This window comes from Ochotona curzoniae, unplaced genomic scaffold, assembly GCF_017591425.1.
Source record: "Ochotona curzoniae isolate NIBS_2020 unplaced genomic scaffold, NIBS_Ocur_1.0 scaffold_1037, whole genome shotgun sequence".
NCBI lineage: Eukaryota > Metazoa > Chordata > Mammalia > Lagomorpha > Ochotonidae > Ochotona > Ochotona curzoniae.
Genome location: NW_024467083.1, coordinates 17,735,886 through 17,763,376, shown reverse-complemented (window position 1 = coordinate 17,763,376; position 27,491 = coordinate 17,735,886). Strand labels below are relative to the sequence as shown.

Here is a 27,491-nt window from a genome sequence, read left to right as displayed (position 1 = left end):
GCTTTCCACAAGCAGGGAGATGGACGGGAAGTAGAAGAGCTGGGACATGAACCAGCATCCACATTGGATCCTGGTACTTGTATGCTGGGATTTTAGCCACTGAGCCCATTGCGTTGGGCACAATAAAGATTTACTATTAGGGGCCCGGTGTGGTAGCCTAGCAGTTTAAGGCCTTGCCACATGGAGACCCGGAAGAAGCTCCTGGCTCCTGACTTTGGATCAGATTAGCTCTTACTGTTGCAGTCACTTGGGGAGTGAATCAATAGATGGAAGACATTCCTTTCTGTCTTTTCTCTTCTCTGTATATCTGCCTTTGCAATAAAAATAAAATCCTAAAAAAAAAAAAAAAAAAAAAAGGCAACCAACCATCCAAAGGCATCAGGCATCTCAAGGTCACTAAGAAGAGTAAGAGGAGGTGTTACTCTTCAGAGAAGTCTGAAGAGACAAAGACAGATGTGCAGTGAACTATACCACGAGAGAGATCCAAAGCAAGTAAGCAAGGTGAAAGTGTGAACAAGGAGACAAAGAACAGGGACAGAGGGAGGTAAGTGGGCAGAGAGGCAAAGGGAGGCAAGTGGAGGAACGTCAGACGGCGTCTGGCCAGTCTCACAGCTGCCTCAGGCCTGGAGCTCGACTCTCCAGCCATTCCTGTACTTCCACAAAAAGACTCCTTACTCTAACAACCCTGCCACACCCACCTTTTTGAGCTAGCTTTAATGAGATTTCTGTTCTGTGCAATAAACAGAAGGGAAGAAAAGCGAATGGAATTTGGCTTTAACAAAATTAAATTGCTTTTCCCCCCTTTAGATATTTTAGGTTGATTTTTATTAACACCAAATAGATAAAAATATGTAACATATATGTGGAACAAAACAACAATCTGTGCACCTATGACCCAGCATAAAAGAATTACAAGTTACCATTTGTCCTTGAGGCTTTTTCCGTGTGCCTCCTAATTTCAATTACTATTTCAATAAATATTTCTTTTAAAGATTTATTTTTATTGGAAAGGCAGATTTGCAGAGTGGATGACATACAGAGAAAGATCTTCCATCTGCTGGTTTACTCCCCAAGCGGCTGCAACGGTCAGAGCTGAGTGGATCCAAGGCCAGGAGCCAGGAGCTTCCTCCGGGTCTCCCACGCGGGTGCAGGGTCCCAAGGCTACGGGCCAACTTCTACTGCTTTCCCAGGTCACAAGCAGGGAAATGGAGCAGCAGGGGCACAAACCAGCACCGATATGGCATCCTGGCAAGGGATACAAGGCAAGGATTTAGCCACTAGGCCTTTGTGCTGGGTCCTATTTCATAAATATTTCTAGAGAATAAGTATGCAATGAGAGAAGATAGAAAAAAAAAAAAAAACCCATCCCTAACAACCAAAAATACTATGTGCCCATAATGTTATGGTAGGGATAGCATTCCACTGGCCCTGCACAAGAAAGAAAACTTAGTAAACAAAGAATAGCTGATGTAACCCTCCAGAAACTCTAAGAAAGGGGAGACTGAAGACAAGAGAAGCAAATAAAATATAATCTCCAGTTGCTGTGTTTTCTAAATGGACTTGACTGAGAACTCTGCAAATTTCTGTGCGAAATGCCACAACTCTAACAGCAGCTCCCTGATTGCTTTATGTCATATACTTTTTAAGTGCACACACTTTTAGTTCTCTGACTGGTTGTTACTCTGGCCTCCTGATTGGTTGTTATTCTGCTATTCCCCTAACTGGTTAAATTGGGATCCAAAAGGAGAGCAGACAGAGCTGTGCTGTGTATAAGGCAGCCAGCACAGAAGCTTCTGTGGCAACTCCTGACTGACTGTGGCAGCAGGATGTCTCACCTCCAGCACGTCCTGCTGCGCCCACTAGCCCTGTCTTCAGCATGAGACAAGAAGAGAAATCTCCTTGATTGTCCTGCACAGTAATGTAGGGTTTCCTCGGTTTCACATCTTCCTCAGTTACATGCATCTTGTAGTTTTACAAGTCTCATAAAACCACAAAGCAGAGAAACAATTAGCTATTTACATTCACAAGTCATCTGAGAAAGATGTTGGTTCAATTTTTAAAACGAAGGCTCACTCTGCTAAGGAGTTCTCAAAATGCTCTCAACAGATTATGACCTGAGAATATGAACAAGGTAACCTGAGTGTTGCTAGGGATCGTGTGTTCTCTTCGGGCAACCAGCCAACGAAGGCAGAGAAGCCGGCTTCCTTTCTTACCTCTCCAGAACAGAAGAAAGCCTAGAGGAGCAGTACCATGAGCAAGAAGGAAATCATCCTGCCATTACATTTTAATTTTGGCCTCTGGTGATTTGTTTCCTTTTTTTGAAAGCAGGGCAACAAAAAGCCCTTTGGGTGAGAATGTTAAAATATATGGTATTTACACGTGATATGACCAAAAGGCATAGATTAACAGAGGAGAGACAGAGAAAGAGGTCTTCATCCCTTGGTCACTCCCCAGATGGCCACAATGGCTGGAGCTGAGCAGATCTGACGCCAGGAGTCTTAAGTCTCTTCTAGGTCTCCTACATGGGTGCAGGGGCCCAAGGCCTTGGGTCTTCCTTTGCTGCTTTCCTAAGTCATAAGCAGAGAGCTAGATTGGATGCATAGCAACCAGGACACAAACTGATGCACACATGGGATGCATGTGCCACAGGTACAGGATTAGCTGGCTGTGCCACCACACCAGCATCAAATTCTTACTAACAAACTAATGTAACTGTACAAAGCATTACATATAACAAAATCACATTATTTATGTAAAACACAGCATTAATTTTATCATCACATCAACTGAATTCCTGTTTGAAAATTAATGATTCCTAAGTTCCAACTTTAATAGAGAGCAGGTAGGAGCCAGCACTGGCACACAGCAAGTTAAACTTTTGCCTATAAAGCTGGCATCCCATATGCAAGCCAGTTCAAGCTCAAATTGCTCTACTTCTGATTCAGTTCTGTGTTAATGGCCTGGAAAAGCAGTGTAAGATGGCCCAGGGATTGGGTCCCTGCACCCACTAGAAGATCCAGATGAAGTTCCTGGCTTCAGATCGGCACAGCACCAGCCGTTGTGGTCACTTGGGGAGTGAATCATTGGATGGAAGATCTTCCTCTCTGTCTCTCCTCCTCTCTGTATATCTGACTTTGCAATAGAGATAAAAATAAATCTTAAAAAAAAAAAAGATTTATCTATATAAAAAATATATGTTACACAGAGAGTAAGTGAACTTTGTCTACCACAGCTAGGCCACTGAAACACCTGCATGAAAATGTGCACCCTGGAAGGAGGTTGCTGATAACTCAAGTGCATGAGCTACTCATAAGTGATCAAGGCTGCGCTCTGCAATCCGGCTTTTGTCTGTATGGGTTCTGGCTGATGGCAGGCATTTAAGGAATAAACAAGCAGATGCAGCATCTTCCACTTTGCCTTTCAAATAAAATGAAAAATAAAATGTTTTTAAAAAGATAGCTGAATAAAGGTGAATTAAAAGTATGTCATTTTAAAACAATCCTTCCATAATGTAATTTATAAAATATAATGACCAAGATCATAACCAAAACACATCTTCACATTAACTCTTTGACAGCAGTAGGAGTATTTTGCAGTTTCACAAATGATTTTACAATATTTCATCCTTTACAAGATGACAAGAGTCAAGCACTAGGGCCAGCAGGTGGCCCAACAGGTTAGACCACCACGAGTGATGTTAGCAGAGCATCCTAGAGGGCTAGTTTGTGTCTTGGCACTCTGCCTCCCAATCCAGCTCCCTGCTAGTGTATCTAAGAGAGCAGCAGAGAGTGGCCCAAGTACCTGGTCCCCTGATACCTATGTCGGATATACAGAGTTCTTGGCACCTGTATTCAACATGACCCAGCTCCTTATACTGCAATTACTTTCCTGTCATTTGCCTTTTAATAAATAAAATCGATGAAAAAAAATCAAGCTACTTTGCTAATTTTATGAGATTTTTTAAAATTAATTTTTGCTTTAGTTTGAAAAGAGACATATGATCTTCCATCCACTAATACAATTCCCTAATGCCCTCAACAGCCAGGCCAAAGACAGGCCAGGGCCAGGCTGAAGTTGGGACTCAATCTGGGTCCCTCATTTGGGAGACAAAGGACCTAAGTAGCTGAGCCATCATCACCTGCTATCTCTTAGGGATTCACTTTGGCAAGAAGCTTTCTCAGCTACCACGCTGGCTGCTCAGGAGAAATGTAACTTCAAGACAGGTTGTCTTGGCAGCTGTATCTGCCGCACTTGGAGGCCATGTTCTGATCACCTCTCACTGCAGGTGACAGCAATTCCTACCACATGAGTTCAACTGTAAAGATCTGTATGCTTCATTGTTCTTGAAATCACACAGGGCGGGCCTGGTGTGGTGGTCCCGTGGCTAAATCTTCACTTTACAGGTGCTGGGATTCCATATGAGCACCCGTTCATGTTCTAGCTGTTTCACTTTCCATTCAGCTCCCTGATTGTGGAGTGGAAAAGCAGTAGAGGATAGTCCAAAGCCTTAGGACCCTGCACCTGCGGGGAGACCAAGAGGAAGCTCCTGGCTTTAGATTGGCTTGGTTCTAGCTGTTGCAGCCCCTTGGGGAGTGAACTAGCAGATAGATCTTCTTCTCTGTAGAGCTGCCTTTCCAAGAAAATAAATAAATCCTAAAAAACAAAACACAAAAAACACAGAGCATTCTGGAAGCATAGCTCGGAGCAAAGGCAAATGACTGTAATCATGAGAAATACTGTAATTTGGGTCAAGATTCTACGCCCCAAATACTACATGTGCTCTTCGGGAACAGACTCCAACCCCAGAGTCACTGAGCAGTGCAAGAAACCACAGGGTTTGATATTTCCAGGCAGACCTGATGAATTTTTAAGTAAGTCTGATTTAAATGCTCCCTATATGACTACTGTAACAAGCAGACAAGATGGAGATGCGAGCACAATGTAACTATACAAGTAGAATGTATATTTTCATAGCAAGACATATCTGATTCAACAGCTACAGATGTGCACAATCTGCAACAAAAAATTCAAGTGGTTTTGTATGAATATTAAAGACATTTACCCACCTGAAAATATGACCAATGTCTCAGCTGACTTTTAACAATGTTTATGTATTCTCCAAGTCTAGGCAGAAAAATCAGAGGAAGCTCAAACTTCATCTCCTAAAATCTGTTTCTATTTTAAAGATTTATTTATTTTTATTGGAAAGGCAGATTTATAGAGAGAAAGAAAAACAGAGAGAAAGATCTTCCATCTGCTGGTCCACTCCCCAAGTGGCTGCAACTTTCAGAGCTGCGCTGATCCAAAGCCAGGAGTCAGGAGCTTCTTCTGGGTCTCCCACATGGGTGCAGAGTGCCAAGGCTTTGTGCCATTCTCTTCTGCTTTTCCAGGCCACAAGCAGAGAGCTGGATGGGAAATGGAGCCGCAGGGACACAAACTGGTGCACATATGGTTCCCGAAGCCTGCAAGGTGAGGATTTAGCCATAGCAGGAGCTCCCCAAAAATTTGTTTCTGAGATTACTAGGCTAATCATGTCTAAGTTCAAATTTAGTCTTTTGGATATTTTCTTAGTTCGTGTTAGATTTACTCATTTATGTTAAAACTTAAGAGCAAGTCTGGGCCCGGCGCGGTGGCGCAAGTGGTTAAGTCCTCGCCTTGCACGCCCGGGATCCCATATGGGTGCCGGTTCTAATCCCGGCAGCCCCGCTTCCCTTCCAGCTCCCTGCCTGTGGCCTGGGAAAGCAGTCGAGGACGGCCCAAAGCTTTGGGACCCTGCACCCGCGTGGGAGACCCGGAAGAGGCTCCTGGCTTCGGATCGGCATAGTATCGGCCGTTGCGCTCACTTGGGGAGTGAATCATCGGATGGAAGATCTTCCTCTCTGTATCTGCTCTCTGTATATCCGCCTTTCCAATGAAAAAATAAATAAATAAATAAATAAATAAATAAAAATAAATCTTTAAAAAAAAAAACTTAAGAGCAAGTCAAGGAAAAATAGAATATTTTATTTAAATAGATCATTGTATCAAAACTGGAACAATTAAACAGTGATCCTGACAAAGTTACTCAGTTTGAGCAGCTTGAATTACAGAAAAGACACAGCTGAATACTCAGCAGGTAACAGGATAGTCTGATAAGGGCTTAAAGAGAACTCCAACTTGCTACCCATTGGAAAAGAATTATACCCAAATAAAGACCAAGTGAAGGGGAAAAATTAAATACCACAACATTTTTTATTGTTCAGATAATCTTTTGAACACATACATTAAAGATACTTAATGGATTTATGTTTTTCAGGTTTTGAACTTCAGTTTACAACTACCTTCCTCAGCAATTCATGATGTGAAATACTTGCAATCAAACTAAAATAGGCCTAAAAATAAGTTTTTTTATAACCTACTAAAATATTCCATCTGGTTAGCAACACTGCTTCACAGATAAAGGATCTTAAAATCCAATTTAAACCTCTCACAAAAACAGAAAGAAAATGAAGTTCAGAGACTAGAATGAATCTCCCAACTTTGTCTTTTAGCTGTCTTCTCTGTATTACATGGTATTTCCTATTTCTGATTGACCAGCTCAAAGAGACACACTTCACTAACACTCACCCACTACATTACGTTAGACAGAAAACAAATTTTAACATGGATCTCAGTAATCTAAATAATTTTAGTATCTATTGCTCTAGTTGTTTCTTACTATGAGACCCAAACTATTTTTATTGTTTTGGTCTTACTGTTAACATTCTAGCCCCTGAGTTACTTAAATCATCTCTTCTCCCTCATTTACTCACACTTGCCAATAAAGCTACACTAAGTAAACCTAAGGAGAAAACAATAGCACAGATAGTGAAAACATATGAGCAATCTGTTGCTATGGAACGCTATACATAAGCAGCAAAATATAGTCTTTTACCTCTTCCCTTATTTTGGACAATCTTCTAGCATTCACAGAAGTAGCATGGGGGAAGTTAACACAGTGACAATGAAACACAGACCAAAGGTGACAATGAACCAGTAACTGACTATCAAGTATTTTACAAAGTAATTCTGGAGTGGATATGTGGTTCCTACTGTGGAGGGCCTGACTTGGAGTCATGGCTCTACTCCAAGTCCAACTTTCCCCTCTGCCAGTGGGCATCCAGTCAGGCAGCAGGTGACAGCTCAAGCCGTTTTGTCCCTGCCTCTCACACAGGAGACCAGGATGGCGTTCTAGGTTCCTGCTTTACCCTTGCTCAGCCCTAGTGTTGCAGTCATTTGAGGAGAGAATCAACAGATGAGACAGGTTGCTCTCTCTCTGAATCCCACTGCTTTTCAAATGAGTAACATTTAATTTAAAAATTTTAAAGAAAAAGTAAGTCATAAATTACAAAATAATTTAATTCAGATAACTGACTATTCTGAGTTGAATGGTGATAATAATGTAAAACCCTGCACACTACCTTAAGTTAAATTTGTCTTCCAATGATACAAAATGACAACTTGTTATTGATACTAAGCAGATGTTTTCATAAAATGAGAAAACACAGCAGTGACATGTTCCTCAATATTTTCATTTCATTCTAGTATGTTGAACTTACAGTAACTGCCTTGTAGTAGTTACTTTCATTATTATTTTTTGCTTCAAGATTTACGTATTTACTTGAGGCAGAGTTAACAGAGAAAGAGACAGAGCTCTTCCATCTGCTAGTTCTCTCCCCAAATAGCCACAACAGGCAGGGTTGGGCCATGCCATTTTTTAACATAGAATCTGACCTACACAACTCCTTTTGAGAGTAAGCCTTAAAAAACTCAAGCTACCAAATCAATGCTGGCATATCCCTACATGGATGCCTAGTCTGCAGTGGGCCAATCTGATGCTTTTTCATAGGAATCAGGAGTTCCAGGGAGCCGTGTCAGATGACATGAAGTTGTTGGGCCATCTTGGTGAGCAAGCCACAGAAAGTATCAAGAAAATGCTGAAGACTGGGGCGGGAGGCAGGGCAGTCCCCCAAGCAGAGGAAGCTTTGTGAGGCATGACTCAGTCGCAGAGCACAGAATGGGTCATTCTGCTCTGGGAGGAGCGAGTGGGAAGGAGAGGAGTCACAGTCCAATCCACGTGCCTGCAATCTGCTTGGATGTCATTTCTCTTCTGTCATTGGATGTCTAATGCCTATGAAGTCACCTACTGTGTTCTTTCAACACATCTCTCCTTTACTTCACTGCTAAGAGCGGTATTTCTGTTCTGTAGGCAAAACACTTTAGCATATATCAGGTTCTACAACAGATGTAAGATGAGAAAAAGCTAGTCCTTCTGTCCTCAAGGACCACATTCCAAAGAGCAGCTTCAGTTATAAATAACCATAATAGAAGTAATACGAGGTTTTCATGACATATTAGCTTACTCCTCTACCTGCAATGCTGGCATCACATATGGGTACAGGTTCTAGTCCCAGCTGCTTCACTTCTTTTCCAGCTCCTTGCAAACGCACGTAGCAATGCAACAGAAGAGGGCCCAAGTGCTTGGGTGCATGTATTCATGTGGGAGACCCAGAAGCTCCTGGCATCAGACAGGCCCAGTCCCAGCCACAGCAGCCTTTGGGAAAGTGAACCTGCAGGTGTAAGATCTCTCTCTCTCTCTCTCTCTCTCTCCTTTCTCTCTGTAAATCTACCTTTCAAATAAAAAACGCAAAAAATCTTTTTAAAAAGCTTAAAGGAAAAGATCATATCCAAATCAGACCATCACAAAGCTGTCATGGAGGGAAGGAAACCAAATAGTAATCAGGACAGTAAGAGTTTTAAATCTAGTAGTTAAAAAAATTACTAAAATTGTAGATGAGTTAAACATTTCTTTAAAATTACTTTGCCAGCCCATGAAACCCAAAATTGTGGAATCTGGTAAAGACTGAGTCAAAGGTCTTGATAAGTGACTGCCTGATAGAGATGAGTGCCTGGGTGGCAGTCCATGATGACTCCAGGCAACTGGCCCCTGCCACCCATGTGGGACACCTGCACTGAGTTCCTGGCTCCTGGCTTCACCTGGCCTAGGCCCAGCTATTGCAGGCATTTGGGGAGCAAACCAACAGATGGGTGATTTATTTCTCTCTGGTGTTTAAGTGAACTAATTTTTTAAAAACATGCTTAAGATAGCTGTTTTTTTTTTTTTTTTAATGACTGTCTCCAGCCTGGATGATGCTGGCAATGTTGGTGCCAGAACAGAAAAGTTCACAACAGGTAGATTTGGGTAAGGTAGAAGAGGGAAGGCAAATTATGCATTGAACTTCTCATACATGGCTTAGCAGGGAGGTGTGTTCTGAGAAATGAGTCGTTAGGCGAAGCCTGGCACTGTGTGAACATCAACGCATACTTACACAAATGCAAATGGGCCTATCTGCTATACACCTAAACTGCAGGGTCTAGATTCTCACTGCGAGGGCTGTAACTGATGGAAACAGTACTATTCGCCACATGTCTGCAACGATCTGGAGCAACAAGCAGTGCATTTTATTCACTGGAGGAAGACAAGAGTCATCTAAAGTACAGAGACAAGTTCTCAAAAACTTCCAAACAGGGCCTGGCTGGTAGCCTAGTGACTAAAATCCTTGCCTTGCACATGCTGGGATCCCATATGAACACCAATTCTAATCCCAGTGGCCCCACTTCCTATCCAGCTCCCTGCTTGTGATCTGGGAAAGCAGTCGAGGACAGCCCAAAGCCTTGGACCCTACACCCAGGCTCCAGGCTCCTGACTTCAGATTGGCTCAGCTTTGGTTATTGTGGCCACCTGAGGAGTGAATCAATGGATGGAAGATCTTCCTCTCTGTCTTTCCTGCTCTCTGTATATCTGCCTTTCCAATAAAAACAAATCTTTAAAAAAAAAAAAAAAAAAAGAAAGAAAGAAAGAAAAAAAACCCCTTCCAAACAGAAGCAGTCCTCTGACAGAGGGGCTTGCAGGCCGCTGCTGCAGGGGTCACCCACACCTTAACTGACGGTATCAAGGTCAGAGTTCCAGCCTTGCCTCGGATCCACTCTTCCCGCTTTAGTGCACACTGCAAGGCAGCAGGTGATGGCTTGGGTCCCTGCCACCAGCCACCCAGACTGAGTTACTGGCTTCTGGCCTTGGCTGGTCTAACTCCGGCATTTGGGGAAAGTGAACTGGTAGATAGGAGGTCTCTCTAAATATCCCTATGCCATTCAAATAAATAAACAAAATAAATACAAACTTAAAATTTATACATTATAAAAATTTGCAAACAGCACATATGCATGCAGTACTACACCCTATATACCAGTTAAGTAATAATAATTTTATCTTTTAACAAAAAATTTCCAACTTTAGGGACTGGTATTATATAGTGTAGTGGGAAAGGCTTTGGTCTGTGATGTCAGCATCCCACATGGTCACCAGTTCAAGCCTCTGCTGCTCCAATTCCAATCCAGCTCCCTGCTAACAGTATGAGAAAAAGCAGCAGAGAATGGTGCAAGTGTTGGGCCCCTGCACGCATATGAGAGATTTAGAAGAAGCTCTTAGCTCTAGCCTGGCCCAGGCTGGCCACTGTGACCATCTGGGAAGTGAATTAGGTTGAATTCTCTCACATGCTCACTACTATCTGACTTTTAAAATAAACTTTAAAAAAAAAAAAAAAGAAAATTGCAATTACACATCTTGCCAACACACCACCCAAAAGGAATTTAAAATAAAAATAAAGACAATCAAAAGAATTATAGGGGCTGTGGTGTAGTGGGTAAAGCTGCCTACAACACTGGTATCCCATATAGGCAATACTTCAAGTCCTGGCTACTTCACTTCTGATCCAGCTCCCTGCAATGGCCTGGGAAAGCAGCAAAGGTTGTTGTGTTTGGGCCCCTGCACCCACGTGGGTGACCTGGAATAAGCTCTGTGACGATTTGGACAGTAAACCAGTGGATGGAAGTATTTCAGCCCAACCATGGTTACTTACTTGGAATTTTATTTATAGAACCTATAATTTGTAACAATCCTTTTGAGTTAATGAGTATAACTAATATTCAGTGAGTTAGCACTCATCGCTGTTTACAAAATCAATGTCTCTCTCTCTCTCTCTTTTTTTTTTTTTACTTTAGCCAAGGAAACTGAGGCAGGAAGAAACAAATTTTTAAATTATTTATTATCTTATTTTGATAATCTTTACATAGTTGATTAGGGCACAAAGGGTCAAGGGCTACAGAAAAGTGGGTAAGGCCACTGTTTCCACATCATTAATATTATTTTTTTCTAGATCTGCAGTAAGGAGAGAGATAAAAAGAGAAGCCTCCCACCAATCCTAGGTTCCCAATGAAGAATAAATGTAATAACTTTTGCAAAACCACCACTAGTGAACTAAAAGCAGGATTTGAAGAAGTCTAACTTCAGGACCTGTGCTGCTAATATTCATGTCATACCATATCCCTGTAAGGAAGAAAATATATTCTGAGCCAGGACAGACAATGATAAGTACACTGATTTCAACTTACAGTGAGTTTGATAATTTTATAGTGACTAAATAATAAAATAATCTAAAGCAAAAAGAAAATTTCCATACACCACTGGGTTTATTTTCCTTCGAGAAACAACATGAAAACAACTTCACAGGAATGTTCTCTGCTTCAGGCAAGAGAATGCGTCTTTCTAACCTATCTGAATTTGTTGCACAGAAAGTCCTTTCTGGAGGCGAGCGTTGCAATGTAGTGGGTTAAGCTTCCTGTGGGACATCTGCATCATATTTGAGTACTTAAGAGTGTAGTTCAACTGGCAATTCCCATTTAGATCCAGTCTCTTGCTAAGATGGGAGGTTGCAAAGGCCTAGCTTGGGCTCCTACCACCCACAACAGAGATCCAGATGGGGCTCCCAGCTCCTGGCTTCAGCTTGGCCCAGCTAGACTAGCTGCAGGTGTCTGGGAAGTACACCAACAGAATAACAGATTCTCTGTCTCTCCCTGTCACTCCACCATTCAAACACATAAATAAATCTATAATCAACAAATACAACGTTACCACATTTGATTTTCATTTACTGCTTTTCAATTTTCTTAAGTCAGCATGTGCTTAATTTTGCTTTTAGTTAAATGCATTGTTTACAAAGTCCTGAATAAAGATTTTTCTGGACACTTGGACAAGTTCTGCTTGTCCATGTTCTGCCTGCCAAATCCTGCCATTTGAAAGAAAGCCTCATTGCTTCCAACTGTGTGACCCTAGGTGGGTGTCCTGAAGGGGTTGTGGCAGGCAACATACATCGCTCACAGAAGAACAACATACATCCTTAATATCATAGCCAATTAATACAGAAAAGGCTAATACCTTGAGCATTGTGGTTTCCATCCAACTTCTGCAAAGCCCCAAGCATCCATGTCCAACATTATGTGGCTCATGGAAGCCAACAACAGACATTCATGAATACCTACTGTGTGCAGGTGCACACAAGGGACCTTCCCGAGTCTTTTGGAAAGCTTACATTCCAATGGATAACCCTGCCCCTATATCCAACAAAGCTGTTAAAAAATATCTGCAATCTACAACCAAGCCAGCATGCTAACACCTCATGAGGCTGTTAGGGGCACCGGAACATTCTGAAGTAAGTTTTGGATTACAAAGGTGTTCTCAGAAGCTTTACATTACAAAATCTGTCATTTCTCTTTTCAAAAACAAAAAGTTTAAAAAAAAACAAAGTTTTATAATTTACAGAAATTATCATTCCTATTCCTCCATAACAGATCTGCAGTAAAGACAATTAATGAAGAAATCTAGTTTTGTGTACTGTGAGTTTACACCAGAACATTTTTACAATTTACCGAATCTCAAAAATTTCAAAAATGACTACACACAAAAGCCACTTAACCCATCTGTCCCATTACCCTACAGAGAACTATTATAAAACTTAAAATTGAGCAAATGATATGCCATTTAAGTCAACTTTGAAATAAAGATTATGTTGTGGAAATACAAAGTTGAAAGCTTGGGACTTAATGAGTTAAAACAGCAGATAATATGAACAATAATGCCAGAAGCCAACATTTTTGCTCAGAAGAGAAGAAAAAAAGATACCAATAATTTCTCTAGAAATCTGTCTTTACAGTAAACATACTCAATTCCATAATTTATCCTAAAAATAACTCTATTCCCGCTTCGTGGCATCCCTAACAACTATTCAAACAATTTCCAATGTGTAAACCATCATCCACGAGATCCTGGGTCACAAACCTAAGAGCTGTTCTACAAATGTGCTTGGCTCACACACTCCATTCCCTCTTCCTGGGGAAGCAGTTCTAAAAAGTACAGGCAATCTCTGCATCCTAGCTCTTTTCCTGTAAGCCTGACAATCAGTCATGCACTTCAGCCCGATTCCTGCGTGTTCTCTCCTCCCTGGCATCGGGGTACACATGGGACCACTCCGTCCCAGCCATCACTGCATCCATACACCGCTCAGGCCTCTAGCTCATCACCAAGTTATCACTGTGTTGTCGACTCACAAACCATCTTTACAAAATCCAACAGACACCAACACGCTCAAACTCGACGTGAAACCTCCACTAACATCAGCTCTTTTATGAGCGTCTCCCATATTCCTCACAGAGTCGGCACCGTCCTCCCCAACCTAATTCCAGCCCCAAGTTACAGCTTCCCAAGCCCACGACCCCCAACCCCACCCCGTCGCCACGCCCTTTGGAGGCCCGAGCCCCAGCAGCCCGCCTCGGGCCGGCCCAGCCTCCCCAGGTCCCCGGGGGTCCTCCCGGCCGGCCTGGCCAGTCCCCGGGCTCTCCCAGCCGCCACCCCGGGCCCGCCCCCAGCCCCTCACCCAGCAGCAGCAGCTTCACTTCTTTGGCTGCTTTCTCTCCGTCCTCCCGCAAGTTGCGGTCGATCATCTTGCTCCGCTCCACCGCCGCCTTGTCTTCGGCGCTCAACGTGCAGCCCATGGCGGCGGCGGGACAGGAGGGGTCTGGGCCCGGGCTCAGTCACACACACACACCCCGCAGCAAAGACAGCTTGGCGGGCACGGAAAGCGTCTACTGCTGGGCGGCGGCCCTCTCCGTCAGCGCCCCGAGAGCCCCGAAGCACCGGATATCCGGTGCGTGCGGCACTTCCGGTGACGCTCCGCGGCCGTTACCCTGGGCGAGGAGCCCAAAGGCGGAAGTGCTCGGGGGGGCGTGGCGGGCCTGTTGAGAGGGCGCTGCGGGACTGTGAGGGTCTGTGACACCGGCCGCTCGCGCACACCTGCTTTCCAGCGCCCTTTCCTGCTTCCAGCTACCTGGTTTGCGTGAAGGGAGGATCATCGAGTCCTCCAAGTCCCAGTGCTCTCCTGGGGAGTCGCACGGCCGCTGGGCAACGTGGGGGGGAAGGATAACTCGAGCTAATCGCCCCACAGCCTCGCGGTTACCTTCTAATGGGAATCTCCCGTTGGCCAGAAAATTGCTTTCATCTCTGCCGAGGTTGTCCAGCCCGGGCCCCGGCCATCCCTCACCGTGTCCTGGGGTCTTCAGCGGTCCCTTTTCTGCCCACTCTGGCCCATGCCTTGGACTCTCACACTGTATCCCAGACCTTGTGCTATTGATTGCGAATTTCGGCTTCTATGTTGAAATCACCTGCTGCTGGGTACTCCACTGACTATACATGCTGTGTCACCTGAAAGGTAAGCATGCAGTTCCTCCAGAAAATGAAATATGCCAGGTCGTTGGCGTGGGACTGAACCCTGTCGTCAGTCGACCTCAGCTCCACACCCTGAAACTAGCTGGTGCCTCTGGGAGTTTCCTAAAATGTCCTGTTGTTCCACACCAAAAAGGAAGGATAGTAAAATTTGCTTCTCAATTATACTATGGCCTGAACTATTACCCAATCCCCTCTGTAAAAGCTCCCAAAAATGCTTTCACTGCTAACCCTGGGTAAGTCCCTGAAGGTGGCCCCAACCCCTCTACACTGATAGTTCATGGGTACTCGCATTGTGCACTCCAAGCGGAACTCTCTGGCACCCCCGTTTTCCTTTCCCTGCAATTAAAAGTATTTTTGAATTATATTGAATCTGTTAAAAACTAATTGAAAGGTTTTTTTTAAAGTTATTTTCCCAAAAAAAAGTTATTTTCCCAGTATGGGGGCCTGTATAAGGATGACTCGTTAATCAGAAAGGTTTGATTAGAGTCACTTGGAACAGCCTCTTATCTATGCCAGGTGTCCACAGTTTGAAAACTCTCGCACTCATTTCTAAAAGACTGTTAATAAAAGCGATCGCTTTTTCATGACCAATATGTCTAGGGAAAAAGGGCAAGAAGAAAGGGAAGAAAAACCAGTATTTATTGAGTACCTCTTCGCCAGGCATGGCAGGGGATTCCACATCTCATCTCGGAACCCTCACAACAACCCTGTGAGGTAGGTAATGAGAATCCCTCATGTTTTACAGATGAGGAAATAGGCTCAGAGAAAGGAAGCAGCTTTCCCAGATTCACACAGTGAGGAAGTTAGTAAACCCGTCTGACTTCAGATTCAACCCTTTGGACCATTTCCTTCGGGACGCCTGAAGAGAACGAAGGTCCAGGGCTGGGATTCGGAGCTGCTCCACACAGCAGAACGGCAGGAACAAATCACTGCCAAGAGGACTGTTTCCACCTGTGGTTCATTCTGCTGTGGCCTGGGAAGGCATGGTTTTGTTCAGGAACAGCTTTCGGAGGTTAGGATCACACAGTGAATTTCCCCAGCTTGTCCTGGCATCTAGAAAACTGCTGGAAGATGGCCATAGCAAGAAAATGTCGGGGAAGTTGTCAGCAGGATAAAGAAAATAATAATTTTTTATTTCCTTCATAAGTCACTTAACAGAAAGATAAATGGCAAATGAACCCACAAATGTCATTTTAAAAAGGCTCTGTAATAAACATCAGTGAGATCACTGTGCCAGGAATTTTCAACCTGAATCAGAAGGCATCCTTGCCCTGGGAACTTAATTGTTGAATGCAGTGTGTCAGAAGGGCTGGAGGGCAAAGCTACAGGGAAAGGCAACATAAATTAACAAAATGGCTGCTTGGCAATGTCTACTGCCCTCCACCCTCCTGTTGGTCCCTCCCCCAACAGCCGCACACCTTCCTGATTTCCACTGGACTCACACTGCCACCTGCTGGCAGTGCATCAGCTGTACTAGCACATCAGTGATTGCAGGAGGGTTCCTCACGGCACCCCCCCCCCCCCCCAACTAGGAGTGAGATTCATCAGTATAAGTTTATCTTAGTGTGGCGAGGGCAAGGGGGTGGTGAGCGAAAGCGTTTTTCAATCACTTTCCTAACTATAGAAACTGTCGTTGTAAGGGATTTCTTTAATATAATAAGCTGTAGGCTCAACCAGTAATCTAAAGGTAGGAAGACAAAAACCTTGACAATTTCCTAGATCATTAAGATAAGACTAAGTTGGTGCACTCCATGTCAAACTTTTTCTTCACATGAGGGTTAAATTTACAGCCTCCATACTGTGCACACTGCAGGGCACCTCTGCCCAGGGCTCCCACTGCAGTGGACTGAACTCTGAGAAGCTAGAACCTTGGCTATATGCTACAGGATGGTTTTTAGACACATCCTGTAGTGCCTGCTCAGGTTGGAATGCTCTGCAAAAAGATGAGGGATCCAATCAAGTTAGACTCTAAACTCCCTAAAGGTAGTGACTAAACCCTCCATGTGGGTCCCACGGAATTGTGGGCATTCATTTGCCTATTATGCACTGAGTGGAACTGAAGCAGTCAATGTTGATATCAGTATAACTTTGTCATAAAAAATTATTTATTAGTTGTTCAAAGGAGAAACTCTCCCACTCCCACAAGCCCGTTTTCTGCTTTTGATGCTCAGTGATTCAAAGATTTGTTTGAATCTAGACCACACCCCCAGCCCCTCACCCCGCCCCGACCCTAGGGTGTGGCCTGATGTAATTTGGGAAGTGGGATGGACAGCTGATCCCAGAGCTAAGGTATTCTGTCTGGGCTGTAGTCATTCTCTGTGTTGAACCACTCAGCGAAAACCACCACAGTCCTACAGTCTCAACCATTGAGCAGCTGAGCCTACCTCCCGTGCCCTCTCTGCCACCCAGGACCACAGGGAGCAGTGAGACGGAAGCTAATCTTGAGAGCAGTGTGTAGGTGTGGAGGGGCCTTTCCAGACCGGGGGAAACCCCACGCTTCCTATGCCCGACCTTAGCCTCTTGTTCCCGGTTGTCCCCGGGCGCTGGAGGTGGGTCATTGCCATGAGGCGAAAGAGCAGAGAGGCCAGACCTGGAAAGAAAGATGGGCAGTGTTACTGATGAGGGGGATTCCCTAGCCCCTATCCAGCTACCTTAACAATTCAAATACTAACCCAGCCCTCAGCCATCCACCTCCCACTTCTTCCATGTTTCTTCCTAAAAGGGAGGAAAAAAACCATCCTGTCCCATTCTTGCCTGCTGCAAGCAAGCTCTAAACGCGGGAGAGATGGAAACAGAACCCAAAGGCTTTTCCTAGGGGATATCTTCCCTGTCTCCTACTGCATGTATCCTCGTTTCTGTTCCCCTTAGCTTCTGGCCAAACTTTAAAAAGGAACATAATGCTGCTGGCTCTCTCATTGTAAAGAAATCTCAGGTGCCAGACGGGAACAGGGGCCAGCAGTTAGCCTGGTGCTAAAGACACCTGTGTCCCCGGGTCAGCGGGCTCGGGTTCACTTCCCAGCTCCCCTCGGTCCTCCAGCTTCCTGCTCATGCAAACCTGAGAGGCCGTGGTGGTAGGTCAAGGAATCTGGCTGCTGCTGCCCACAAGGGAGACCTGGATTGAGTCCCTGGCTCGAAGATCCCTGCTTCTACCCTTGCCCCGTCCCAGCACCAGTCTTTGGTGCTGGCTAGAGAATGGGTCAGCAGATTAGCTCATCTCTCTGCTGGTCTCTCCTCTTCTCTCTCCCTCTCCCACTTCTGCCTCTCAATAAAAGACATCCTACTAATTAAAAAAAAAAAACTGGAGAAAGAGCTGTCAGTCCAAATGGAAACACTTAGCTCTAATTTTGTTCTTTTTAAACTTTGCAAGCAAATGAGAAGACTAGGGTGGTTTTCTTACCTTGCTTGGGTGCAGTTACTGCCCTGGCCAGTTAACACTGAGAAACAAAACATCCTAAGTGACCCCCAGAATGACTCCAGACCTGACCTGCCTTCCCATAGTCTCCACCTCCTGCCCTCAGAGGGTGGCCTTACTTGCTGGGCATGAAAAGTGCACAGTCAGTTGAGAGCTTCCCCTCACCTTTGTAACCCTTTCTCTTGTCACCATCTCACCACACCCCAGGTTCCCTCCCCCAGGAGTCAGAGAGCACAGCCAAGTCCAAGGCTTTTGCCGGACATTCATCCTCTTGGCTCTGTTCCTGACCCAGGAAACACTAAGCAGAAAGCTGTGTGTGGAGACCCCAGCCTCCAGCCCTAGCCAGCCAGGAAACAAATGTGGTCCCACAAGGTAGTCCTTGCACTCACGAGTGGCCCCCGGCTCCCTGTCCCTCCGAGTGTCCAGGGCCCATCAGGACTCTGGCCGGGGCGAGGGTGCAGGACGGAGGTAGCTGTCCGACATGATGATGTCACTGGTGAGTTGCTGCTCCAGGAACTCGGAGGTCTCCTCAGCTATCTGGCCTGGGATTCGAAAGTCCACAGCAGGTGGCTCCTGCTTGGGGCTGGGGAGGGGTCGGGAAGCCCAGGACTCGGAGGGACAGCCAGTGCCCTGAAGGAATTGCAGGAAGTTCTCCTCGATGGAGCCCTCCCGACTGGGCAGCCGCAGCTCCTCCTCTGGAGCCGGCTTGAAGAAGCAGACAAACTGCTTGCTGAGCTCGCCCCTGATCTGCCGGTTGAGACAGCCATAGAAGAAGGGGTTGGAAGTGAAGCAGAAGTAGCCAATCCATGTCACTACATTCTCCACCTGCCCCGTGGAGATGGGCTGAGCACTCAGGGCCACATAGAGGTGGAAGGAGAAGTAGGGCAACCAGCAGAGCAGGAACTGACCCCCGACAGCCAGAAGGACCACTGCCGCCTTCCCTCCTCCGAACGTCCGGTGCGGAGTGGTCTGGGGGGCTCCCGAGCTAGTGACCATGGTGGAGCGGCTGCTGAGGGACTCGGAGCGCTGCCGGGGTGTCTCCATCCACGTGGGCAGTGGCCCGTGCTGCATGGCAGCCACACGAGCCACGCGGAACATGCTGCAGTAGACCACGAGGATGAGCAGCAAGGGCAGCAAGAAGTAGAGGACAGCGAAGACCACCACGAAAAGCTGGCAGTAGGCACTGCGGCTCCATTGTAGTGAACAGCCCGGGGGCACGCTGGGAGCACCTTCCTCCCAGGAGACCCTTCCCAACACTGGCACCAAAGCCATGACCAAGGCCTTTACCCACACGCCCACCAACACGGAGGCTACCAGCCCCAGCGTCATGCGCACCTCGTAGCGCATGGGGTGCACCACATAATAGTAGCGCTCCACGTTGATGGCCGACACCGAGAGGATGGCCAGGCTGACGAAGCAGACACTCAGGAACAGGTAGAGGCGGCAGGCCACCTCCCCAAAGAGGGCGTGGTCAAAGAGGGCAGAACTGGAGAGCATGGCCAGGGGCATGAGGGTCAGGGCTGCCAGCAGGTCCACCAGACAGAGGTGGAAGACAAAGACGAACTTTCTGAGGGCTGGTGTCTTGGCGATCACAGCCATAACAGCAGCGTTGCCGGCCACAGCGGTTAAGTCCAGCAGGAGCATGAAGAAAAGGGCCACCGACTCGGAAGCCACATCCTGCAGTTCCACCTCCGGGACCCCACTGGCAGTAGATGGACCTGGAGTCTGAGGGACCCTCCCCAAAGCGGAAGAGTTCCCTGATGACTGGGGAATGGGTGAGGACTCCATGGGGCCGAAGGAGGACACCCAGGGCACCTCCTGTTACAGGCCCATCCCCCATCCTAGTCCACAACCCTGGGGTGTTCGCCCAGGCCCAGGCTTCCTTCTTTTATGTCTGGGGTAGGGAGGATGGGGGCTCCTGCTCAGGACCTGTGTGAGGCAAGCAGGTCTGGCCACAGAGCCCCGGCCCAGGTAGCTGGGGATTCAGGAGCTCATGGTCTCCCCTGTGCAACAGGAGTTGTCTCTAGGGTCTGCCTGAGCAGCTGGTGACCAACAGGGGACCAGAGCAAGATGGGAGCCCCCTCTACTGCACACGCCACCTCCTGAGCCACCTCGGGCTCCTCCTCCTCCACCTCCTTTCTCCACACTCTTCTCTCCTTCCAAGGGCGTCATCCAGCAGTTCTAGGTCTTCCGTGTCCCTCTCCCAAGGTCCTGCTGCTCTCTGGTGTGTACCCCAGTTTGGAGGGCTGCCTACAGAACTTTCCGAATCGCTCTTCTCAGAGTGGCAGGTGCTCACAGGAAGTAGACGGAGCACCAGATAGTTTGCAGCCTGCCAGGCCTGAGCGGTCCTCCAATCAGTGCAACTCTTCGCAGCGTCAATTTCCTCACCAGTGCATCTGTAAAAGGAAGAGAATGAAAACCATCTCACAGCCATGTTTGGAAACCCCGGTGTGTTTTATTCATACAACACTGATAATAAGCAGTAATGTTTCTGTGGTGCTTTCTGAGTGTCTAGCCCCGCTCAAAGACCATGCATCACCCTACGAGATAGCTATTATTCTGATCCCCCATTTTGTAAGGGGTAAAATAGAGGCCCAGAGGGGCTAGGTAGCTTACCCAAGATCACACAGTAAGTAGCCAGGTCCAGATTTCCACTCAGGGCCATTCTCTGGTCTAGTGTGCCATGCTGGGCACATTGAGTAGCCAGTAAATATCTCCAGAAAAGTCTCTTATGTTCTAGCACTATCACCAGCAAACATGCCCTAAGCTTTAGTCTCTTCTGACATCAGCCCTCCCAAGAAGAAAGGAAGGAAACAGGGAGGTCAGCTCATCTAACCCCCTGCTACTCCCAGGGCCCCAAAGTGCTTGTCACTCGAAAGACACCCTTTGCCAGGCTCGCGAGGTTTTCAAGACCATGGGCCCCTGTTGGTGGAATAGGAGCCGCTCTGGTCTCCCATTGCCTTGGGTCCCTGGAGCTAATCCCCTTGAGAGGGTCCTGGCCCAGAGCCCTTGGGGTTCTGGACAGTTAGGCACAGTCACTGAGTAAGGAGTGGGGCTTGTGGGTCAGTGCGAGAGCCAGAGGAGCTCTGGGAAGGTAGAAGTGGGTAGGCAGGAAGCAGAGAACTGCAAAAAATTGGGAGGAGGAAGGGGGCAGTTTCAGTGTCTCATTTGCCCGACAAAATATGTTCTGTGTATCCATTCAAATATTGTCGAATTTGCATGTAACTGGAATAGGTTGCCTAATGTAATTAAACTTTTTTTTCCCTTGAGTGAAACACTGTTCTTGCAGTCCAGATTCCCTCAATAGAGGGTGCTGAGTTACACAAATAAGAGGAAAACTGGATAGGCCGTCCGATGGCCTTGTAGACAAGCCACCTGGACCGTGGGCCAGTTTTCTCACCTGTGAAATGGTACAGTTGGGTGGGATGCCTTCCACGGGTCCCACGCAAGATAACATCTCCATGAGTCCCTGGACTCCAGGGAGGACCTGCCTGGCTGTTGGTCAACATCAACACCTACTATTTCTGCGACTACGATAATGAGGACAATGTGGCCAGGGAGGGTTCACTCTCCTCTAGCACCATAACCTGGCCATCGCCACGGAGTTTTGGTGTTGTCACAGACTTTGCATTAGAACAACCTCTAACATGCCACACTTGCACTAGGTGCTCAGAACAATTTGGTGAATTGAGTCAAACTCGGATTCATGTGTTGAATCCCTGTGCCTTAGTATAAACTCTGTGATGGACTCTTGGTACAGTGCATCATGTTTGCCAGCCACTCTCCTCTGGAAAGGGGAACCCAGGCTTCTGGATTTCAGGCAGCCCCAACTTTCCACAACTGCCTAAAGACATGAATGTCTCCCAGGATGGCAGGCAGCTGGTCCTACAGTTAATATGGCCACACAGACTTGGGGCTTTCCAAGGAGATGAGAAAGGGGCTTAAAGGGAAGTTGTGGGTTTCTCCCAAGACAGTCTTTTAACAGGAAGCACAGGGGAAAGTAATCTCGCCCGTTGCTCTCCATGCCATGACTGACTGAGACCTGCTACCTGGATGCCCAGAAGACGTGACTCAGGGTCCCTGGCAGCTTTAGGAGGAGCAGCTCACCAAGTCCGGATGGATAGCAAGAGTCTGGGCTGGTCAGGGCTCCTGTGTGTCCCCGCCTGAGGGAAGCAGGCATGGTTCCCTTGGGGAGAAGGAAGGGTGCCATGTAGCCCTGACGAAGCCCTAGGCAAAAAGGCAGCGGGCTGTCTGTCTTTCTTGTGGTCCCTTCTGCTCTGCCAGCATCTCCACAATGTCCCCTGAATTCCAGGATTCCAGCTGACTTCCACACAGACCCACACTCCTGGATACCTTGGTATTGCCTCCTGGAGACACTGGGGTTTTGGGGGAGAGGGCTAGAGAGCCGTCTGCCACTCAGGATTCCTATCACAACCCAAGGCTCTCCTCCTCCCACTGCTTCCTTCCAACAACCTCCCCGCAGCACCTCCAGGACCTCAGAGTACCTGGAAGGCTTGGCCATCCTCAGGACTAAGTTCTGGGCTGCTAGGCAGGGAGGGCCGAAGCCGGTTTGCACAAAGCCATGTTTAGGGGTTAGAAGTGCCCAACTCAAGGCCACAGGGCTGTTGCTGGGGTTTTTTACCAGCCCCTCCTCGCCCCCAGTACCCATGTTTAGGACCCAAGCCTGCCTTGCATTCAGGTAAAAGCATGCCTCCCTATGCAGGGGAAATTGCTAGAGAGCTACCCTACCACTTCCCAGCAGAGTTGCCCACACCCAGGATACAGTTCCCTGTCAGCCTGGATGCCAAAGGACCCGCCGCTAGGATGTGGGGGCCCCCAGTGTCTGAGCCATGGAGCAAGACGGGCGGAGGACACGGGCTGCCTGAAGGCTCTCAGTACTCCAGCTAACAGACCATCCACCTCCACCCCAATTCTCAACCCCGGCTCTAGGCATCAGAGATGCTCACATCCCTGTTCTACCTTTGGGATACCTGGGAACCCATCCCCTAACCAAACCGCCTATCATAAGGTAGGCTGGGCTGGCCCCAGGAAAGCTGCCCTTGGTTCAGTCGCAGGACACTTACCACCAGGCCCTGGGGTTTGGCCCCAGGGGCTCCTGGCCTAGTCGGCAACTCCTCCCTTTGCTGAGCAGCGCCTGGCTCCCATGTGATAGCTCCTCTCAGCTGATGCTTCTCCGAGGCTGCTGAATCCTGAACCACTGCAGTGAGGCTGAGAGGCAGCCGGCAGAGCAGGGTGCTGCTTCTCAGAGAGCTTCTGGGTCCTAATGGCCTCCTGCTTCCCACCCAGCCCCTCAGAAGAGCTGTGCTGGAGCCAGCAGTGCACCCAGCCCACTCCAAGCAAGGTGCCTGGGTGTGGGCCCAGCCACTCTGATCTCCTCCTGCCTGCTGGCCGGCACCCCCACAGCACAAAGCTCCACAGGGCGCTAGGTGAGGGAGAGCCTCCTGAGGGCCTGGGAAAGGCGGAAGAACACTCAAGAGGCCACAGAGTGGGTTCAAGACCCAATCATGGTACATCCTGCTGTGTGACCTTGGGCAGGTCACCTCCCTTTTGTGGCCTTGGTTTCTCACCTGCTCAGTGAAGATATAAAAATGAGAGATCTGGAGTCATCGCTATGGTATAGTAGGCTAAGCTTCTTCGTGTGGTGCTGTTCATATGCTGTTAGTTCATGTCCTAGCTGCTCCATTTCTCATCCAGCTCCCTGCTCTACACTGGGAAAGCTTTGGGACCCGGCCCTGCATGGGAGATCTAGAAGAAGCTCCTGGTTTTTAGCTTTGGATTGGCTCAGTTCCAGCCACTGTGGCTACTTGGGGAGTGAACCAACAGATGGAAGATCTCTCTTTCTGTAGTTCTACCTTTCAAATAAAAATCAGTCTTGAAAGAGTTTCCCGAGGCTCCTGATAACCCTTGCCATTGCATGTGACATCAGAACTGTGCTACTTTTCTAGCTACGGGTTGGTGTGGGAACAAGTCTGTGCCGAGGTTGGGCCAGGACTGGGCCCAGGCTCCAGGGCACATGGCACAAGGTCTGACTCCATAGGAGGCTGTCCTGTGTATACAGCACTCATTTGGGAGTAACAGTCACATTGGAACCATGTCTTAACCTTGTCCTTGCACCACCAAAAGCACATTACTGTTGTCTTCTTGGGTTTATGTGGGTCCATGAGGACTGGTGGAGATGGGGGCTCTTGCATCCCCCTGGACCACTCTGTGTACCCCCAAGGCACTGTAGCAGCCAGGTGGCTCAGATGGGTCTGGATTTATAGGGACCAGAGCTAGCTGGGGAACGGCATCTATGGAGCGTTCCATATGGTGTGAGAAGAAGGGGAGTGGTCTCCCCCTAGTTATGAAGAAACTCATCAGTTCCCCAGGTGTCCAAGGATAAGATCCTCACAGAACAGAGCTGTTGGTCATTCTCCATGGTCTCTGAGGCCCAGAGAAGGCAAGAGATTGCACAGAATCAGCAACCTGGGCAGGGAATTCAGGCTGAACACCCACCCCAGAACCTCTGCCCTGAGACTTGCCTACTAGGGACACCTTCTATCTTCAAAAGGGACCAACAAAGGAAGTTGAGAACTATCAACTAGACCCAACTTCGAGAGCCATGAGAGCAATGAATTACCCAAGGAACCCAGAGGAGCAAGTTAGTGGTGCCTGGTCCCGGAGTCAACAACACAGAGGCCGCTGACATGCACTAAGCCAATGCAGTGACCCCTGCCGGTAACAGCCACTGTGTGAGGTAGCCATGACTCACCCTATCCTACAGGCAGGCAAAGGGGTGCCCAGAGCTGGAGCGACTTGTCTTGGGTCACACAGGTGGCCTGTGCTTGAGGCAGCATTTGAACCTAGGTTACTCAATTACTCTTCCCTCAGAAGCCCACATCCTCTCCAGAGACCATCCCTCCCAAATATTTGGGCCCCTGTACTCACATGTGAGTGACCCAGATGGAATTCCAGGCTTGGCCCAGCCCAGGCCATTACAACTATTGAGGGAGTGAATCAGTGGACAGAAGATTTGTCAGTCTCTCTGTCTTTCCCTCAAATAAATAATTGCTTTTCAAATAAATAATTTAAATAATCTTTTATTGAAAGTTAAAAATAAAACCTTTTAGGGCTCAGTGCTGTAGCCTAGTGGCTAAAGTCATCATCTTGAACACGCTGGGATCCATATGGGCTCTGGTTCTAATCCCAGCAGCCCCGCTTTCCATCCAGCTCCCTGCTTGTTGCCTGGAAAAGCAGTCGAGGACAGCCTAAGGCTTTGGGACTCTGCATCTGTGTGGGAGACCTGGAAGAGGCTCTGGGCTCCTAGCTTCGGATCAGTGCAGCTTCGGCCGTTGCAGTCACTTGGGAAGTGAATCATCAGATGGAAGATATTTCTCTCTGTCTCTCCTCCTCTTTGTATATATCTTACTTTGCAATAAAAATAAGTCTTTTAAAAAACTTTTTAAATGATTCATTTTTATTTGAAACACAGAGTTACGGAGAGAGATAGTCTGTCTCCTGGTTCACTCTCCAAATGGCCAACCATGACCAGCAGAGCTGAGCTGATCCAAAGCCAGGAGCCAGGTGAGTACAGAGATCCAAGGGGCCCTAGTATTTGGGCAATTGTCTGCTGCTTTCCCAGGGAGCTGGATCAGAAGTGGAGTAGCCAGAACACAAACCAGCGCCCATATAGGATGCCCATGCCGCAGAGTAGAGAATTAGCCTCACATGCCAATCCCTGCAAAGCGATTCTTTCCAAACCCTGCACTGTCATTATGTTGGCAATCATCTTGACATTAGTTAGCTTCTCCAGAACTAAATAAAGTCTGACCTTACTCAGCACCCACATCCTCTTGCAGAACCCCAAGGGGTCAGAGAGAACCAGGCAGACTCAGGTTCACTGGAACAGGTCAATGGAAAGTGCTAGATTGGAGCTGAAAACCTGGGTCCAGACTGGTTCTGCTATCTTGAGTGATGGTCAGATCATAGCCTGTGAGTTGGTCCTCTGTGCTTTAGTCTCTTTTTCTACCAAATGCAAACTCCTTTACTCTTGAGCACAGATGCATAAAGAGATAGATTGGGAGAGCCTCCCATCTGCTGGGTCACTTCCCTAAATGTCTGCAACAGCCAGAACTGAGCCAAGCCTAAGCCAGAACAGGCAGCCCAATCCAGGTCTCACACGTGAGTGCCAAGGACCCAACCAACCACCTGAGCTATTACCTGTTGCCTCCCAGGCTCTGCATGAGCTGGAAACTGGAATTTGGGGGCAGAGCTATGATTCCAGCTATCTCAATCAGCACTGTAAAATATTTTGCATTTATTTATTAAAAGGGAGAGATAATGACAGGAGATCTTCCCATTGCAGGTTCATTCCCCAAATGACCATAACAGCAGCCCAGGCCTAAGCTAAGTGCCAGAAACTCCATCTAGGTCTCCCCTGTGGGTGGCAGAGGCCCAAGGACTTGGACCATCTTCTGCTCTCTCCTGGATGCCTTAGCAGGGAATTGGATTGGAAGCTGGGACTCAAATTGGTGCTCTGATAAAAGAATCTGGCATCATCAAGTGGCAACTTAACTCATTGTGCCACAACACTGACCCTCAACCATCTGCTCTAATAGGGACGGGGAGCCTGTGATGTAAACAGGACATATGCAGCTCAGTCCCTGAGTTCAGAGAGCCAGCACAGCTACACTAGCTGTCCAAACTACCACTGTGGTGGCCTGCAGGCAAAGTCACAAGGATCCTCCCAAAGAGGAAAGGTCGGGTCCTGGGGGATCTTAGCTCAGGAGAGAAAGAGAAGAGGCAATACCATACAAATAAGAAAAATGCTACTAGTCCCTTTCCTGGGGCGGTACTTCGTATGCTGAATCTCATAAAATGATCCGAAGCAGGGCAGGGGAGAGCTGTCAACCTCATGTCTGCCATCAGTCCTGCAAATCCCTTCTTTAGAGCTGAGCTGTCCCCAAACCATGGTGGCCCATCATTGCACAGCATGCTCCTTACACACCCTAGGAAGGGGACCCAGCCCCAACCCCCAGTATCATAGCTCAGACCTGGTCGCTTCAACCTGCACCTGCTTAGTGGGGCAACTCTATCTCACCTGGCCCACCAACACCTGTTGATGCAGCACCCCAGCCCCAGTATCTGCTTTTTCCTGCCTCAAGAGGAGACCTTAAAGGTTCTCTTTCATTTATCTTTCTGTCGATTTGCTAAACATGGGATTCCGTGTCCATAGCACCCCCACCAACCCTGGAAGTCTCCCTAGAGCCACTCACCTGCTGAGTGGCACCTGCCATCCTTCTTCTCTGTATCCCCTGCCTACCACCTAAACCTACTCCCAGGCAAGAGGCTGAGAAACCCAGTCACACCCCTGGCAGCTTCCTGTGTGCTCTCTGCCATGATTATTGACAGCTGAACAGGAAACAAAAGGAAGAAGGGTAAGGT

At 47.5% G+C, this 27,491-nt stretch overlaps 2 protein-coding genes and 1 long non-coding RNA gene across 3 annotated transcripts in view; 1 reads left to right on the top strand and 2 right to left on the bottom strand.

Moving 5' to 3' along the window:
* Window positions 1-14,020, bottom strand: part of GNAI3 (G protein subunit alpha i3) — a 41,136-nt gene extending 27,116 nt beyond the window's left edge. The window contains exon 1 of the mRNA XM_040999197.1: window positions 13,788-14,020. Within this exon, the coding sequence (XP_040855131.1) occupies window positions 13,788-13,905 (118 nt within the window). The 5' untranslated portion in view covers window positions 13,906-14,020. The remainder of the gene's footprint in view (window positions 1-13,787) is intronic.
* Window positions 14,021-14,294: 274 nt separating this feature from the next.
* On the top strand, window positions 14,295-17,889 carry LOC121168446. The gene is made up of 3 exons (XR_005885724.1): window positions 14,295-14,618; window positions 15,381-15,437; window positions 16,970-17,889. It is a non-coding gene; the product is annotated as an uncharacterized LOC121168446 (long non-coding RNA).
* A 531-nt stretch (window positions 17,890-18,420) lies between these two features.
* Window positions 18,421-19,897, bottom strand: GPR61 (G protein-coupled receptor 61). Its single transcript, XM_040998941.1, has one exon. The coding sequence runs from the start codon at window positions 19,833-19,835 to the stop codon at window positions 18,480-18,482; it is 1,356 nt and encodes a 451-aa protein (XP_040854875.1). The 5' UTR covers window positions 19,836-19,897; the 3' UTR covers window positions 18,421-18,479.
* Between the last annotated feature and the right edge of the window lie 7,594 nt (window positions 19,898-27,491).